The 17,967-nt window shown below is 41.2% G+C and overlaps 1 protein-coding gene and 1 long non-coding RNA gene across 18 annotated transcripts in view; one reads left to right on the plus strand and one right to left on the minus strand.

The window, feature by feature from the left end:
• Positions 1-17,967, plus strand: part of CCDC158 (coiled-coil domain containing 158) — a 127,331-nt gene that overhangs the window by 23,202 nt on the left and 86,162 nt on the right. For 4 of the 16 annotated variants that reach the window (XM_038582387.1, XM_038582397.1, XM_038582398.1 and 1 more), the window contains exons 1-3: positions 1,116-1,874; positions 6,608-6,650; positions 14,975-15,119. In XM_038582387.1, coding sequence (XP_038438315.1) covers positions 15,050-15,119 — 70 coding nt within the window. In that variant the 5' untranslated portion in view covers positions 1,116-1,874; positions 6,608-6,650; positions 14,975-15,049. Of the gene's footprint in view, positions 1-916; positions 1,050-1,112; positions 1,875-6,607; positions 6,651-9,916; positions 10,016-14,974; positions 15,120-17,967 lie in introns of those variants that run through there. The other 12 variants (XR_005382942.1, XR_005382944.1, XR_005382943.1 and 9 more) reach the window with 10 other exon arrangements.
• On the minus strand, positions 992-17,205 carry LOC119867171. 2 transcript variants are annotated; one of them, XR_005382945.1, is made up of 4 exons: positions 16,924-17,205; positions 9,509-9,634; positions 2,343-2,422; positions 992-1,710 (listed from the first exon to the last, which is right to left on the minus strand). It is a non-coding gene; the product is annotated as an uncharacterized LOC119867171 (long non-coding RNA). The 2 variants fall into 2 exon arrangements; XR_005382946.1 differs by lacking the exon at positions 2,343-2,422 and having other exon boundaries at positions 995-1,710; positions 16,924-17,204.

Below are 17,967 nucleotides of genomic sequence, written 5' to 3' on the forward strand. Positions count from 1 at the left end.
CAAGATCGAGTCCCGCATCCGGCTCCCTGCATGGATGGAGCCTGCTGCTCCCTCGGCCTGTGTCTCTGCCTCTCTCTGTGTCTCATGAATAAATAAATAGAATCTTTAAAAAATTTAAATAAAATCCGTGATTACATTAAGGAATGCGGCATTTATCAACGTTTCCGATCAGTTTAGACTCAGAAAGTTAATCTGCCATTGGCGTGTGCGCCGCGGCTGCTGATGCTGCATGTGTCACCCTCGGGCCTTCCTGGAGTCCCCCCCCCCCCCTTGGGCGCTAATTCGGGCGGCCGCAGCGGGTCGGTGTCATGGACCATCTGACCTGATAAACTGTCTGTTGGAGAGGACAACCGAGCGCAACCGAGAGCGCGGCGCGGGGAGCAGCTGTCGGGGGCCGAGTCCGCGGTCCGGGCGCGCCTGGACCCGCCAGGCCTTGGACACAGCGGACCAGCACGAAGGCAGAGCTGCGCCGGGTGGAGGGCGACGGGCCACGCGCCACGATCTGGCCGGGCCTCGGGCGTCCCGGAGACAGGGCTCGGCGCGGGTCGCACGGGTCCGGGAAGGTTCCCCGCGGGACGACCGCGGCACCGCTGGGGCGCAGCACGCGGACACCCGGTGACGGCGGAGTGAGGAAGCGACAGGCCTCGACGGACGCGACGCCCCGGCGCCCGACGCGGGGTCGCCCCTGGGTGACGTAAGCAGCGGCCGCGGCCAGGGCTCGGGCGCCGGCGTCTACGTCAGTTGCCCGCGACGGCGTCCGGGAGGCGGAGTCGGGCGGGAGGAGCCGCCACGTCACACCGCGGTGGCCAACGGCTGCCCGGGCCGGGTGGGGCAGGCGGAGGCCGCAGGGCGAGCGCTGCGAGGCCGGGTCAGCGCGTCGCGCCGCCGCCGCCGCCGCCGAGGAGGAGGAGGAGGAGGAGGAGCCGCCGAGGAGGAGGAGGAGGAGCCGCCGCCGAGGAGGAGGAGAAGGAGGAGGAGGAGGAGGAGCCGCCCCTCCCCCCCCCCCGCCGGGACGCGCCAGGTTTCTTAGGATGCGGCGCCGCTCGCAGGTACAGGGGCGGGGCTCGGCGCGGAGACCGGGTGAGGGGCGGGGCGCGCGCGCTCCTGAGGACCGCAGCGGCGCCTCTTCATTTCTGGAACCTTCCGGACCTTCCCGTTTATTTCGCACGTGGCAGATGCCCAACAAGTCGTTTCTTTCGCAGAAGGGACAGCTGCCGTGTTCGGGGATCGCAGGACTTCCGGGGACAGCGGCTGGGACTGGGACCGAAGGACCCTCCGCAAAGCATTCCCCTTTTGGGAGGGTAATAACTGCGATGCTGTCCCAACAGGAGCGCTTCTTGTTCCTACGCCGCCTCCCATGCACAGGGGGGTGGGTTAGGGAAGCCGTGGACAGTCACCAACCTGTCGTCCAAAACGAGATTGTCGTAGATGTGCGTAGGGACTCTTTCAGCTGGAGCCCTTTCTGCAAGTGACCTTAAGAATCGGGCTATGCAAAAAATTAAAAAAAAAAAAAAAGAATCTGGCTATGCAAAAAATAAAAAATAAAAAAAAAAGAATCGGGCTATGCAAAAAATTAAAAAAAAAAAAAAGATTCTGGCTATGCCCTATTATGAGCATCAGTCAGAAACAGGGAGTCCAGCCTTTTCCATAAAATTTTGTTCCAGGTCAGCACTCAGGCCGTTCCAGGATTTGTTCTTGCATCTTGGTGTACTGTAAGGTCAGGGGAAAATAGAAGAAAAATGAGGCCTGTTGTTATTTCTGGGGATCTTTTTGTTTTTGTTTTTGACTAGGCAACCACTTCTTGCTTTCTCTATCAGCTGATGATTCAGGAAAGAAAGGGCCAGTGCCTACCAGGCATCCCAGAGACTAGCTAGGTAGGCAGGACTGTTTCTGTGTGTTAGTCGCCTGTGTGTGTGGGGGGGGGGGGGGGGGGGGGGGGGGGGAGTGGTGGGAGAGACCTGGTCCTCCCACCTCCGGAGCATATTGTTTTTAATCTTACACAGTCATCTATTTGTGTTGTGGGTAAAATGTTTTTTTTATGCCATAGAGATACCATGATACTCTCCAAATAAATTGAGGGCAGAAATGGACAATTTATTTGGTGTGTGCACAGTCCTTATTAATGTGTTTGACAAAGAAGACTTGGTGTTATCTAGTACGTTAGAATCACTCACTTTAAAACTGCACACTTAATGAAATCAGGCCTCTGTGAACCACATATTCCCAAACCAGGTGACCCCAAATTATATGGTATAGTAGTTTGAATAAGAGCTACCCAAAAACATGAGGTCGCAATCCCTGGTACCTGTAAACGTTATAAGGAAAAAAGGGTCTTTACATACATGATGAAGTCAAAGATCTTGAAATGGTGAAATTATTTTGGATTATCTGGGTGGACTTTCAATGTAACACAAGTGTTCTCCTAAGAGACAGAGAGAGGAGATTTGATACAGACAGTCAGAAGGGGAGAATGCAGTACCACAGAGGCAGAGATCCAAGTGATGAGGCCATAAATCAATAAGTAATGCTGGCGTCCGACAGACACTCAAAGAGGCAAGGAATAGATTCTTTTCTAGAGCCTGCAGTGAGAGCACAGCCCTGCCAATAACCCCAATTTCAATCCTGTGGGACTGCTTTTGGACTTCTGGCCTCCAGAACCGTGAGAGGATAAATGGCCCTTATTTTAAGCCACCAAGCTTGTGGTAATTTGTTACAGCCACTGCAGGAAGCTAATCCATATGTTAATTGTTATAAATCACATGGAATCAGTCCTATATTGGTGTATATTTTAAAGCTCCCCAGCTGGGACAGTGACAGGTCTGTAGTAGTGGAGACCACTAAATAGTTTCCTGAACCCTATAAATCTCAAGGAAAAGACTTCCATAAAGAATTTGGTCAGAAGTGAAAATAAGGGATCCCTGGGTGGCACAGCGGTTTGGCACCTGCCTTTGTCCCAGGGCACGATCCAGGAGACCCGGGATCGAGTCCCACGTCGGGCTCCCGGTGCATGGAGCCTGCTTCTCCCTCTGCCTATGTCTCTGCCTCTCTCTCTCTCTCTCTCTCTCTCTCTCTCTCTGTGACTATCATAAATAAAAAATAAATAAATAAAAATAAAATAAAGAAGTGAAAATAAATTAGGTGCATAGGAAAGAACTAGTCTAACGCTGAAAGCAATTTTCAGACTTTTATTTGTATTTCTATTAATATGTCACTGTATTTGCTCTGGTTAAGGGAATAAAGGTGAGTTAATCTTGGTCCTTATCTAATATGTTATTGGGTATCCATTATATGTATATTATAAAGATTTTATTTATTTATTCATGATAGTCACACAGAGAGAGAGAGAGAGGCAGAGACATAGGCAGAGGGAGAAGCAGGCTCCATGCAGGGAGCCCGATGTGGGATTCGATCCCGGGTCTCCAGGATCGCGCCCTGGGCCAAAGGCAGGCGCCAAACCGCTGCGCCACCCAGGGATCCCCATTATATGTATATTAAATTAGAGTTTTGAACATCTGAGGATTGAGGTCCAAGCTTGGAGAAAGTAGGCAATACAGAAGTGCTTCCATGAGTGGGGATGTTAAAATCTGGCCAAAAGCAACCTCTGGTGAACACACTTGAATGAACACACTTTGGAATTTTCATGGTGCAGGAAAAAAACAGTGTTCAGGTTTAACTGGCTTACTTCTAGGACCCAGGCAGCTAATATGCACCCCCCCACACACTCTTACTCCACAAAACATGACAACAGTGTACATGCAAAGAATAGTCAATCAGCTTTTTTTCTGAACTGCTTTTCTGAGGTCTAATTTATATACCATAACATTCACTGGTTTTAAGTGTAAAATCTAGTGCTTTTTTAAAAAAAATGTATTCATGATAGACATAGAGAGAGAGAGAGGCAGAGACACAGGCAGAGGGAGAAGCAGGCTCCACGCTGGGAGCCCGACACGGGACTCGATCCCGGGACCCTAGGATCGCGCCCTGGGCCAAAGGTAAGTGCCAAACCGCTGAGCCACCCAGGGATTCCCTAAAATCTAGTGCTTTTTAGTAAATGTACAGAGTTGCGCAATTATTACAATCCAGTTTTAGAAAATGTCCATCACCCCAAAAAAGAGCCTTTGTACCCACTTGCAGTCAGTCCCCATTCCCAAACCCAGCACCAACCCACTTTTGACCCCTGGCCCACTCTAGAGTTAGCTGTTGTCCTTTTGCTGGGCTACTCCAATGGCCTCCTAACTGGCCTCTACTTCAGCTCAGTATATATTTCACTTGACTGCTAGAGAATCATATGCCCCCTATTAAAATCCTCCAGTGGTTTTCCATTACAATTAGAATAAACCCCAAAGTCCTTGTCAAGGTACTATGAGCTCTACCCCCTGCCAACCTCCCCAACACTTTCTCAGGAAAATTTAGGAAAGAAACTGGCAATAAGTGCCCCTTTGGGCACGATAAACAACTGTTTGTCTGTAAGCAGGTCTCCTACCTTCCCTTGTCTATGTGGCAGCCTCACTGCTTCCTTTCTGTGGTCAGCAAACACTGCTGTTCATCCCAAGACCTTTGTATGTGGTATTTCCTCTTAGGAGCTTCCTCCCTTCTCTGTGGGGGTGACTCTTTTTTCACATTCAGCTCACATGTCACCTCCTCAGAAAGGTCTTCTCTGACCTGCCCTAACTAAAGTAGCCTCAGCTCCATCTCTCTGTATACCACTCTCTGTGGTAGTTTCTGCATTGCACCCAATCCCTCCCCAAAATTATATTTTTTATTTGTTTCCTTAGTGTCTTTCTTTTCCCACTAGATTATAAGATCTGTGAGGGAAGAAATTTGATCAGTCTTGATCTTAGCTTTATCTCTAGTATTTACAAAAGCACTATTCATAGCAGCCCTACATTGTAAGCTATCAGAATCCCAGTAGTGGTAAGTCATAATTACTGAATGTTTACTATGTACCAGCCAGGCCCTTTGCCGAATGCTTTGTATGCATGAATGATTGAAGCTTATTACTTTTGATGTGGGAACAGTAAGGAGAGCATGCCTTCCAAATATAGTCCCCTCTAGTAAATTATTTTATTCAGAGGCATTGGGCAGTTTTCTTTCCCTTAATTATTGAACATTGATTTTCAATGTTCATTGTCACCAGCAATATAGTATTGAACCTCTTCTTCCATAGCCCTAAAAACTGAACTGCAGGTTTTTGCTAAGAAGGAGAGAAAGAACTAAAAAAGAGTATAAATAAAAGCGGAATTCTGAAAGAGCAGGATACCCTCAGGACATAGCAGGTAGACTCCAGTTGAGAATGTGTCAGGGGAAAAGCAGGAGATGAAGCTGGGAGGTTGATTAGGTCAGATCCTAAAGGGCTTTGGGTGCCAGTTTTAGTTCAGATTTTAGTCTTTGAACACAATATGGCAAAAGAGTCTGATTTTAAAGGAAACTTTTTTTTTTTTTTTTTTTTTTATTTATGATAGTCACAGAGAGAGAGAGAGAGGCAGAGACACAGGCAGAAGGACAAGCAGGCTCCGTGCACCGGGAGCCCGATGTGGGATTCGATCTCGGGTCTCCAGGATCGCGCCCTGGGCCAAAGACAGGCGCTAAACCGCTGCGCCACCCAGGGATCCCTAAAGGAAACTCTTAAAGATTGTAAGAAACAGACGCTAGAAAGGTCACTTTGAAGTATTTTGTAATAGGTCTGGCAAGAGCTGATTAAAGCATGAAAGAATAGAAGTAAAACTAAATTTCATATTCTAGCACTGTTTCCTTGTGACTTAAGATCTTCTAGTCTAATGCTCTGCTCTTGAGAGGACACCCAGTGGCAGTTGTCATCCCAGCAAATGCTCATCCCCTCTCAGCTTGAACACCTCACAAGGAAGTTCTCCACGTATATATTCAAGGTGCTCTAGCTTTTAGAAAGTATGTCTCCACCCTGAACTAGCACCTACCTCTGTTCATTAAGCCTAATCCTGCACTTAGGATATTGTCATTTATTTTTCCAACATGGCAATTGCTCACTCAGATTGCACTAAGATATGCCCAAAATCCTGGTTGGTTGTAATCTCAGCTCCACTGCTTAAAATTTATAGGTCTATTTCTGACTCACCAGATGGGAATTCTGCTTAGCAACTTTTGTAACCAAGCTCTAGAACTGTTGCCTGGTCAAAGCATCTCCAAACATTGAAAAGCAATTTAAATGGTTAGAAGACATTCAGGTGGTCTATTTAAGTCAATTTGGACTATATCTAGAAAGATCTGGTCTGGAAAGATCTGGGCAAGTGGCTTACTTGATGTGTTATCTTAATAATGCCAGTGAGATCTGTACCATCAGAATTAGCATTGGACCAATAGGGAGTATACACTTAGACATGTTCTGTTGTACAAACATAGCCTAGGTAAGTGTCATAGGCTATTAATTCAAATATACTTTCATATGCAAGATAAGCACAAAGGAAAAAGAACTTAAAGGTTTTGTGGTGATGGTTGTGTGTGTGTTAGGTGTTGTCAGGATCTTAGGTGATGAAAATGAACTTGTGGATTGAACTTTTAAAAATAATAAGTTTTAGGTAATGAAGTATGGCTATCTGTTAATACACAGATTTTAAAATATTTTCTTTTTCAGGTGTTAATAGGATAAGTGAAAATAAGAATTTCCATATATTAAGGTATCTCTTGTTTTACTTTGGATTATATTTAAGAATTGTGAACATATAAAACCAATATACTGATTTATTATATTTATGCCTACCTATATCTTATTTATTTTAGAGCCTGAAGCCTTGAGCTTGATGAAGGCCTTGGCTGGAATTTCTAAGATAATAAAGCTACAAGGGCTTTCTCTCTGTGGTTTTCAAACCCTGTTCAGCAGAGCATCTGCATTCCATAAAGGTGTCTCTGAGGCAGAGGGGAGGGTGTGTGGTTGGGACTCTGACAATTTAGAGAAAGGCCTCCTCTGCTTAAAAAAAAGTTTGGAAGATACAACTGCATTTTCATTTAGTAATGGTGGAAATTGAGGCTCAGAGATAGGAAAAGATTTGCTCCTCCTCTCTCGGGTAACCAGTGACAGAATTAAGTTTCCTGGTTTTAAATCTTGTCCTCCTTTCATGCTGCCTCTTTACAAGACAGTATTATGTACTAGAGAAATATATCTTAAATAGCGTACTTCTGTATTAGAGGATAATAGTATCTGTGTTTATTCAATGCTGTTTAAACCTATGTTCTTTGGGGATCCCTGGGTGGCGCAGCGGTTTTGCGCCTGCCTTTGGCCCAGGACGCGATCCTGGAGACCCTGGATCGAATCCCACGTCAGGCTCCCGGTACATGGAGCCTGCTTCTCCCTCTGCCTATGTCTCTGCATCTCTCTCTCTCTCTGTGTGTGAGTATCATAAATAAATAAAAATTAAAAGAAAAAAAAAACCTATGTTCTTTGATGTTAGTGGACTTATATGAAACTTAATAGCTTCTTTCTTGATGAATAGAAAGATATAGCCGTTTATGACAGGAAAGTGAGTTAGTATACGCTGCCTAAATTATAAAGACAGTATTGTTGATGTATTACTACACTATTATGGGATACCATTTGCATAGGGATTGCTGCAAGTACTATATAGTAAGACTGCCCGTGAGTTATTCTTTTAGGTGCACGCTCTTTATCTCCATCTTTTAGTATTAAAGAGGTTAAATAGTGTTCTCACACTCACAAAGCCAGTAGATCACAGAGCTAGGATTTGAACCCTGATAGTCCAGGAACAAGAACTAGAGAGAAAGAATGTGATTGAGAAAGCAAGCATTAAGAGCAATGTGGAGTTAATGAGCACTTAACAGTAACTCAGGCAGTGAAGGCAGTGTTTTTTTTTTGTTTGTTTTTTTAAGATTTTATTTATCCATGAGAATACAGAGAGAGAGAGAGATTGAGAGAGAGAGGCAGGCTCCATGCAGGGAACCTGACATGGGACTCGATCCTGGGTCTCCAGGATCACACCCTGGGCTGAAGGCTGCGCTAAACAGCTGAGCCACCCAGGCTGCCCCTAAGGCAGTGTTTGGCATTAACTGTTCTTATTGCATTTCTGAGATTGCACTAGCCTAAGTATGTTGTATTTGAATCAGTCTTGGGGGGTGCCTTAGAATTTCCTAAGGAAAACAAACCCTTCAGACTTGTTCTTTGAGAGGCGCGGTTAGTACTTGGATGGGAGAGTATGGACCAATTTTATAAAATTTCCAGTCTCAGGCTTCGTGGAAAGTAGGATGGGTTCAGCATCCTAAGGACTTAAATCATCAGTTGATATATGTAGGAATCCTCCACAAAAGTCTTTTCATGGTCTGTGGTTTCTAAGGCCTTTTCTACAACACTCCAATTGGATAATCATAGTAGAATCCTTTCTTAGCTGTTACTTGTCAGAAATTTAAGGCTTTTTTCAATGTGAACCTGTTCATAATTTTAAATATAGCAGAATTGTTCAAAATAAGTGTTGGGCATACCTGAAGAGGCCAAGATCTCAGCTTTGTACTATACCCAGAGATTTAATCAAACACATGTAAGTCCACGTTATTATCCCCAAATCAACAAAATACAATTTCATGTCTTACTGTGGCAAAAAAAAAAAAAAAAAGTTTCTTTTGCCAGAAATCTTTAATATTTTAGTAATCTTTATGCCTGGAAATAGGAATAATGTTTCAATTCTTAATGTCATGGAAGTAGAGAAATACTGAGTGATTTGACCAAATTGAGGATATGGTTAGTCTAATACTTTTTAAAAGGCAGATTTCATTAACTGGTAGCATTGGCAAATGGAAGTACTAAACATCTTTAAAAATAAATGTTTATTTAAAAATTCTTGTTTAAGTAAATAAATCTATGCTGTCTTCCTTAAACTATCAGTTTTCTTTTTTTTTTTTTTAAACTTTTTTTTTTAATATTTTTTATTTATTTATGGTAGTCACAGAGAGAGAGAGAGAGAGAGAGGCAGAGACCTAGGCAGAGGGAGAAGCAGGCTCCATGCACCGGGAGCCCGACGTGGGATTCGATCCTGGGTCTCCAGGATCGCGCCCTGGGCCAAAGGCAGGTGCTAAACCGCTGCGCCACCCAGGGATCCCTTTCTTTTCTTTTTTTAAACTGTTAATTTTCTAAGAAAAAAATTTCCTTCTGAAGGGCTGCCACCTATCATGGTATACTGAATTAATGAGTTTATTACATTCATCATCTTATCCAAAATAAACAAACTTGGGTTTTTGTTTTGTTTGTTTTTTTAAGATTTGTTCATTTTAGAGAGAACACGCAAGTTGGGGGTGGGGGGACAGAGGGAGAAAATCTTCAAGCAGACTCCCCACTGAGCTTGGAGCCCAAGATGAGCTGATCCCAGGACTAATGAGATCTTGACTTCAGCTGAAACCAAGAGTCAGATGTTTAACTGACTGAGCCACCCAAGTGCCCCCGTACTTGTTGTTTTTTTTAATCAGAATATTCTAAAGTCAAACCTCCTCCTTTCTTTTCTCTTCTCCAACTCTTAGTTTCAGTTCTACTTACCTTACTCGTAGGTTCTATTTCCTGCTTGACACCAAAAACATTGGTATCTAGGAGAGTGGATCAGTGTGTAACTTCCCAACCGTGTCCTGCTCATGTCCTGCTCATTCCTTCATATTCTTGATCTGTCTGTATTTTATAATATTAACATTACTCAGTAATTTGAATTTTCTTAGTATCTTTCATCATCCTAAAGAATCCTCAAATGCATCATTTTAGTATGTAAGTTATATAGCAAACATTCGTGATAAGACTTTTTTTTTGTTTTTTGTTTTTTGATAAGACTTGTTTAAATGAGGGCCTCCCTCCCCCACTCCCATACCAATTTCTTCTATTTAGAACATCTGAGTTGCCTAGCAATCCTAACATTACATTTATTCTAATTCTTTATGGAATGTCTCCCTAGCTACTACTTATTTCTTAAAAATGGTAGTATGAGATACATTAAGGTAGAATTTATCTAACTGTAGTTTTGACAGATGGCACCTCATTAATCAAAAGGGAAAAACTGTGAGTGAAATAAAAAGGAATTCTGTTCAATAAAAATTCTCTTTAGCTTACAGAGTTTTACAAAAAATGCTTATAATCGTGAATTACTGTAAAAAATGATAAGCATTTTGACCTTCCTTTTTTTTTTTTTATCACTTCAGTGGTCCCTGCCTGTATTTATTTGCTTTTTTAAAAAAGAATCAGGATTCTGATTCATTACTTTGATTTACTGTATTTCTGTTCTCTACTTCATTAATTTCTGTTTATATCTTTATTATTTCCTATGATATGCTTTCTTTTGTTTTACTTTTTCTTCTTTTTGTCATAGAAATTTAGCTCATTCTCTCATTTTTGTTGAAACAGGTGTTTAAGGCCAGGAATTTCTTTTTTTACACCACTTTACTGTCTCTCAGATTCTCGTGTACTGTGTTCATTGTCATTATTTTACGAAAATTCTTTAATTTTCCTTTATATTCCCTTTATCACACAGTTGTTTAATAGGTCTTTGAATTTCCAGGTGGAAAGGCCTTTTTGCTTTGGGGTTTTACTTTTCATTTCTAGTTTTATGACATTGTGAACAGAAAATGTTTGTAATATTTTTACTTTATGGAAACCTGCTGATTATTTTAAGATTATTTATTAGAGAGAGAGAGAGAGAGCATAGGGTGTGGTGGCAGAAGCAGGAGAGGGAGAGAGAATCTCAAGCAGACACCACACTGAGCCCAGAGCCTGACATGGGGCTCCGTCTCACAACTCTGAGATTATGCCCTGAGCCAAAACCAAGAGTCCCACACTTGACTGAATGAGCCACCAAGGTGCCTTGGAACCTGCTAATCTTTTATTTTTGCCCTAGAATATGATTGGTTTTGTGTCAGTGTTCCTTACATGTGTGCTTGAGAGGAAGGTATATGCTCTATTATCAAAGCCTTGTGTTTGATGTATATTGAAAAAGTCTACCTCAGTGATTTCATCTAAATTTTTTATATCCTTATGTTCTGTCAGCGTGACCTATCTCATACTGAGCAGCCTGTTAAAGTCTTATCATCACTGTGTTTCTGATTCTTACTGTATCTCCTGTAATGTATATTTTATCTAAGGTGGGTGCTGTGTTATATGGCACAAGATCAGAAGTACTGGATCTTTATTGTGGATTGTGGCTTTTCACTTTAAATGCCGTTTGTTTTATTTAATTCTCTGCCTTGAAGACTTACCTGGTCTGGCATCAGGATTTTAACCATTGCTCTCTTACTGTGTTCATTCTGGCAAATTTTTGTCTATCACTTTTTTTGCAGTCTTTTTGAATCAGTGCCTTTAAGTGTCCTTTTGTATAGAGTATAGAATTGAAATTTTTAACAGCCAATTTGAAAATCCTTTTCTTTGAATAAGCAGGTTAAGTCCTGTCACATTCAGTATTTGGTCTAAATTCTGTCACATTATTCTCACATCATCTTCTGGTGATATGATTACTATATATTATATTTACTATTTTTTTGTGTGTGTTTCTTCTCTTTCTTTAAAAAAACTTCTTTGTGGGATCCCTGGGTGGCGCAGCGGTTTGGCGCCTGCCTTTGGCCCAGGGCGTGATCCCGGAGACCCGGGATCGAATCCCACGTCGGGCTCCCGGTGCATGGAGCCTGCTTCTCCCTCTGCCTGTGTCTCTGTCTCTCTCTCTCTCTCTCTCTGTGACTATCATAAATAAATAAATAAATAAATAAATAAATAAATAAATAAATAAATAAATAAATAAAAATAAAAAAACAAAAAACAAAAAACTTCTTTGTCAGGGCACCTGAGTGGCTTACGTGGTTAAGCATCTGACTCTTGATTTCAGCTCAGGTCTTGATCTCAGGGTTGTGAGATTAAACCCTCTGTCAAGCTCCATATGGAACCAGTTTAAGATTCTCTTTCTCCCTCTCCCTCTCCTCCCTGCTCTCTCTCTCTCTCTAGGAAAAAAAATTTTTTTTGTCACTTAAGAAGGTTTGTATTTTTATTCTAGTGCTTACCTTTGCATTAGTGCTTTTTGTAGTACTCCTACAGACTGTTTTTATTCTTAACTCTTTGCTTTCTGTCAGTTTTAAATGATACTTTTTGACAACCAGTGGTCTTATACTTTCCCCCTTTTTGTCATTTATTTTCCCATTTTGAGTTACATTTGTATTTCTTTTTCACACACATAATATTTATATGTTATTCCTCAATGCCTTTACCCCTCCTATGTTTTAGTCTCAACTTTACAGCTGAATAGGTCATGTGCATCAGCAGACCTTTTGCACGCTTTCCTCAGTCATGGTGTTTTGATTTTTTTTAATGTTCATTTTTTTCCTAAGTTTTATTTTGGAAAATACAAGGCCTATAGAAAAAACAAAAAAATTTCACCAGTTGTTCACACTTTGCCATACTTGCCAGCCATCTTCTGCTTGGATAAAGCCTCACCTCCTCTAGAAGATTCTTCAGAAGGGGCACATATATACAGTGTTATGGCACTTTCAAAACTTTTTTTATGGCTTTGACTCTTTTTTTAAAGATCTTACTTATTAGAGAGAGAGAGTGCTCATGTGCACATGAGCAGGTTTTGGGGTGAGGACATGGCAGAGGGAGAGGGAGAAGCTGAGTGCAGAGCCCAATACCAGCTGGATCCCAGGACCCTGAGATCATGACCTGACCAGAAGTCAGATGCTTAATTGACTGAACTACGCAGAGGGAGCTTTAACTCTTTTGAAAATCTTGGCTGGATATAGGGTCCTTGGTTTGTGTGCTCTTTCCTTGTGTTTCCTTAAAATTCTGCTCTACTATTGCCTTGCTTTGCATGTTATTTTTAAAAAATATTTTATTTATTTATTCATGACAGACACAGAGAGAGAGAGAGGCAGAGACACAGGCAGAGAGAGAAGCAGGCTCCATGCAGGGAGCCTGATGCGGGACTCGATCCCAGGACTCCAGAATCACGCCCGGGGCTGAAGGCAGATGCTCAACCACTAAGCCACCCAGGCGTCCTATCTTTAAAATCTTAATGTAGTTTTATTAAGATATGTTTCAGAGTTGATCATTCTTCGTCGCTATTCCCTAGTATTAAAAATGTGTAGATTCATGGCTTCCTTTATTTCTAGGAAACTTTCTTGGATTATAGTTTTATTTTTTTTTATTTTTTAATTTTTTTAAAAGCTTCCTCCTTTTTTTTTTTTTTTAAGATTTTATTTATTTATTCATAGACACAGAGAGAGAGAGAGAGAGGCAGAGACACAGGCAGAGGGAGAAGCAGGCTCCACGCAGGGAGCCCCATGTGGGACTCGATCCTGGGTCTCCAGGATCACACCCCAGGCTGCAGGTGGCGCCAAACCGCTGCGCCACCGGGGCTGCCCCGGATTATAGTTTTAAATAATAGTTTTGTTTCACTGTTTTGACTTCTTTTCTTCAGGGACACCAGTGATGGCCAACCTCTTTTGCCTGTCTCCCATTTCTTTCACTTCCTCTTTCAGCCTTTTCTCTTCTGTTTTTCTGATTTTCTTCAGGATCTTGATTAAGTCTTCATTACAGTCTGTTCTCTCATGTGTACTCTGTCATTGGGCTTCATTTCTGATATGATATGGTCGGTCGTTTCCTTCTCTTTCTTTCCTGACCTCAGCCAACTCTCCTTTCATTCCTTCCCTCCTATTTGCTTGCTTGGTTTATGTGTTTCTTGGTTTTACATTTCTGATTCAAGGGTGATTTTTCACATTCTCAGGTACTTGTTTGGGAACACCTAGTTCAGCTTGCAGTGTTATATTAGTTTTCTTCAACTTCATGTTTGAAAAGATTTTATTCACATTTTCTGACATTTTATAATAGTTTTGTGTAGTTGTGGTCTGCTTTTTTTATTTTTTTTTTATTTTATTTTTTATTTTTATTTTTTTGGTCTGCTTTTTATCTATTCCTAGTCACTTCGTGGATAGAATTCTTGTTCTGAGATTTCCCTCTTTCATGTGGTTTCCATTACACTTGGCAATAGAAGAATGGGAGAGATACAAGGAGGGTTGGTCTATCTTGCTTCTTTTGTTATGCTGGTGCCTGAATTTTCCCTCCTCTCTCCTTTCCCTGTGCGATAATCTCTTCTTCAAAAACACTGCTTCCCTGAAGCTGCTACTTCTCGTCCCCCGCCCCCACTTTCAAGCTGGTACTAGGGAGCCAGGGCTGTGGACTACCTAGTTGCAACCTGAACCTAACATCTTGGCTTTTCCTGTTCACTTTCAGGGGTGCATATGTCTGTGCTTCCTCCAGCCTTCTGCTCCCTTTCAGTTTCCCAGCCTCTCCATCCATTCTCTACACGTATGTGCCCGCAGGGCTGATAGATAGATGGTGGGAACAGTTTTGGAAAGCGCTTTCCCTCTGTTAGCAAGTAATTTGAAGGTTGTAGTACTCTGTCATCTAGGGAGGCTGAAGGCATAGAACCCATGTGCTTTTATTCATTTGTTCTCCTTGTTGATTTTATAGTTATTTTCAGAGGATGAGGGGGAGATTTGAAATCAGGCCACCACCATTGTTCTCCAAACCCAGAACGCTTCTTGGCCTAATCTAAAATTATGAGCACTGTTTGAACTTTTATTAATGATTTCCACTTTGCTGATTTATGGGGTTTTTAAAAATTAGTTTGTGACTTTTAATGAAGATATTTTCTACCGTTATTTGACAATGTAACCTTATGAGAGGGACTTAAGAAAAAACTTTGCCCTTTGAAGCCGAGTACTAATCATAAACCTAATTAAAATACTAGTTTTTAATTTTCAGGTTGTCTTTAATAAGCTACTTAGACATGAAAAAGCAACAATTTTTTGCAATCAGATTATATTCACTTATTAATTTATGTAGTGATAAAATATTTCTGCATAAATATTTTCCTGGTGAAGAGTTATTACTAAATTTGAAATATGAACAAAGTCAGTTCCTCTTCTGTGAATTTTGTTCTCATAATACCTTATTAATAAAGATCAAATCCCTGTCTTCTAGAGATAAGAACTTAAAGAACCAAACAGGGAAACACTCCTATTTCAAGATCTCTAAGAAGAGGTAGCAATAATTAATATGGAACAAAAAGCTGGTGAACCAAATAATGAAGATCTTTTATCAAGTAGTGGTATCACATCCAATGGAGGTGCGTATTCTTTATCAAACAAAATGGGGGGGGGATTGGAATTAAGCAGCCCTTATAATATTCATCCAGGCTGCTGTTTTTTAGTATGTTTTGGTTTTAACTGTGCAGGGTACTGATGGTGGTCATGAAGGTTTATTGTTTAAAATTCTACTTTTTTTTTTTTTTTAATTCTACTTTTTGAGGAAGAAAATGTTTAGTCCTTTAAAATACCCTATTTTTAAGCAAATTTTACATTATTTTTTTTTGGTTTAAAAATGGTTTCCATGTTGAGGAATTTCAACATGCTCCATGTTTCCCTAATGCCTTCTCTTCCCTGGTCCACTTGAAGCCAGATTTCCCTATCATTTTGACTCCTTTTCCCTCCCCACCCCCATCCAGTTGGGCATGCTCCTTCCTGTCTAGGCAGTGGCTTCCCTCTCCATCACCTGAGCCAAAGGCAGGCGCTTAACTGACAGAGCCACCCAGGTGCCCCACTTTTTGTGATTTTAAACATTTATATGGTTTAGACCCACACCTGGAGATTCTGATTCACTAGGTCTGGAATGGGGCTTAGGCACCACCGGATTTTTTTTTTTTTTTTTTTTTTTTTTTTTAAGATCCCCAGGTAATCCTGATTTCAAATAAGGGTTGAAAACAACTGCTCTGGATTCTGCCATTCTAATTGACTCCTAAATTAAAACCTCTTCTTAGCCTCACTTTCTGTTTCATATATTTTTTTTTTCTGTTTCGTATTATTATTTCAGTTAATCACTTGCCAATCTCTTAAACGTCCTTTTTCTCTTATTATTCTGTTACACTTATAGGAAAACCCCCATCTTTATCAGGCTGACCACCTTCTCCATTTTTTTTTTTTTTTTTTTTTTTTTTTTTTTTACCTTCTCCATTTTTGTACTGGGCTTCTGGACGCTTCTGCTAGAGAAAATATACAAATTGTGGATTTTCCACCAGTTTGCCACTTCACAGTCTCCCATCTCTGCTGTATCCATGACACTGCTAGAGGAGACTTCTCATGATCTTAGGCATTTCTCTCCCATTTCCCATAATACTTATTTCAAAATTATGCCATTCTCATGTCCCATGCCCTGCCCCCTTCTTTCTCACTCTCAAATAACATCATTTCCTAATTTCCAGAGACATTGGATGCCCTTAGGCTGGTACTCTCTTACCTTCTCATGCCCTGCTCCAAAACCCACCATTTTTCATAATCTGTGCCTGCATTCTTTCATAGCTCCGTGTAAGAGTCAGCTTTTTAATTTGCTACCCATGACCTAATTCCTCTGCCCACTGTCACCACGTTCACTGCTTCAGAGATTTGGCTCCACAGATTATCCCCACTCACTCTGTTAGCTTCAGTCTCTTCTCGCCATTTGCACTTACCCATCTATGTAAAAATGCTAAATCTCTTCCACCCTCAAAACACTACAGATACAACAAACCAGAAAAACAAAAAATAAAACTTTTTCCTCAGCCTGTCCTCCTCTATCTCTTGTTTACTTCATAGCTGTGGCTTCTGAAAGACAGTTTTGTATTCAGTGTCTTTACATCTCCACTGTCCATTGGTTCTGCAAACTACTGCCTTCTGGCTTTTGAACCCAGTACTCAAATGAAAGCACTTTGACAATGTGACTAAATTTTCCCTTTTTTGCTAAATTCTGTGACCTATACCTGGACCCCAACATTTTGTTTTGAAATTTTTTAAGCTGTTGAAAAATTGAAAAAAATAGTACATTGAATGCCGTAGCGGTTGTCAACATGTTTATCATATTTGATTTATTTGTGTACCTACAATTTATATTTCACTTACCTGAAATTGAAGTCATCACGATTCTTGTCTCAAAATCTGAACATGCATCTCCTTAGATAAGGATGATTTCCTATATCACCACATTAAAATAAGAAAATCACTATCAAATGCAATGTCACCTTCTTTGTATTAATATTAAAATTTACTTAGTTGTCAGCATATAAAAAGTCTTCATTAGTTTTTTTAATGTAATCAAAGTTCATGATTTATATTTGGTGGTGGTTCTCTTCATCCTTGCTCCTTTGTTGTTGTTTCTTATGGCATAGGCTTTAAGAATTCAGACCAGTTGTATTATAGGATATCCGACATTCTAGATTTTTCTGATTGTTTCTCATGTTTAGATTCAGATTAAACTCATTTGGCAAGAGTTTGTGAATATTCTAGTACTAAGTAACTTTTTTTCCAGTGCTTTTAGTATCTATTGAAGAGCCTTGCTCAAATTAATGATTACATTGTTGATCTTCTTTTTTTTTTTTTAATTTTTTTTTAAAATATTTATTTATTTATGATAGTCACAGAGAGAGAAAGAGAGAGAGGCAGAGACACAGGCAGAGGGAGAAGCAGGCTCCATGCACTGGGAGCCCGACGTGGGATTCGATCCTGGGTCTCCAGGATCGCGCCCTGGGCCAAAGGCAGGCGCCAAACCCCTGCGCCACCCAGGGATCCCCCATTGTTGATCTTCTAATTTTACTGTAGTTATTAGCTGGCATTCCTCAGGCAAGAAGAACTTTCCTTTAATTATTATCACTATGGATCCATAGATAGTTCTTTAGTTCAAAGTGCTATAATGCTTTGCTGCCACTAGTGTTTTTAATACTCAACTGTATCACATTTGGCCAGTCCTTTTATTTATTTTTTTTTAATTTTCATTTATTTTTAAGATTTTATTTATTTATTCATGGGGATCCCTGGGTGGCGCAGTGGTTTAGCGCCTGCCTTTGGCCCAGGGCGCGATCCTGGAGACCCGGGATCGAATCCCATGTCGGGCTCCTGGTGCATGGAGCCTGCTTCTCCCTCTGCCTATGTCTCTGCCTTTCTCTCTCT

The sequence above is a fragment of the Canis lupus genome, chromosome 32 (assembly GCF_011100685.1).
Source record: "Canis lupus familiaris isolate Mischka breed German Shepherd chromosome 32, alternate assembly UU_Cfam_GSD_1.0, whole genome shotgun sequence".
Classification (NCBI taxonomy): domain Eukaryota; kingdom Metazoa; phylum Chordata; class Mammalia; order Carnivora; family Canidae; genus Canis; species Canis lupus.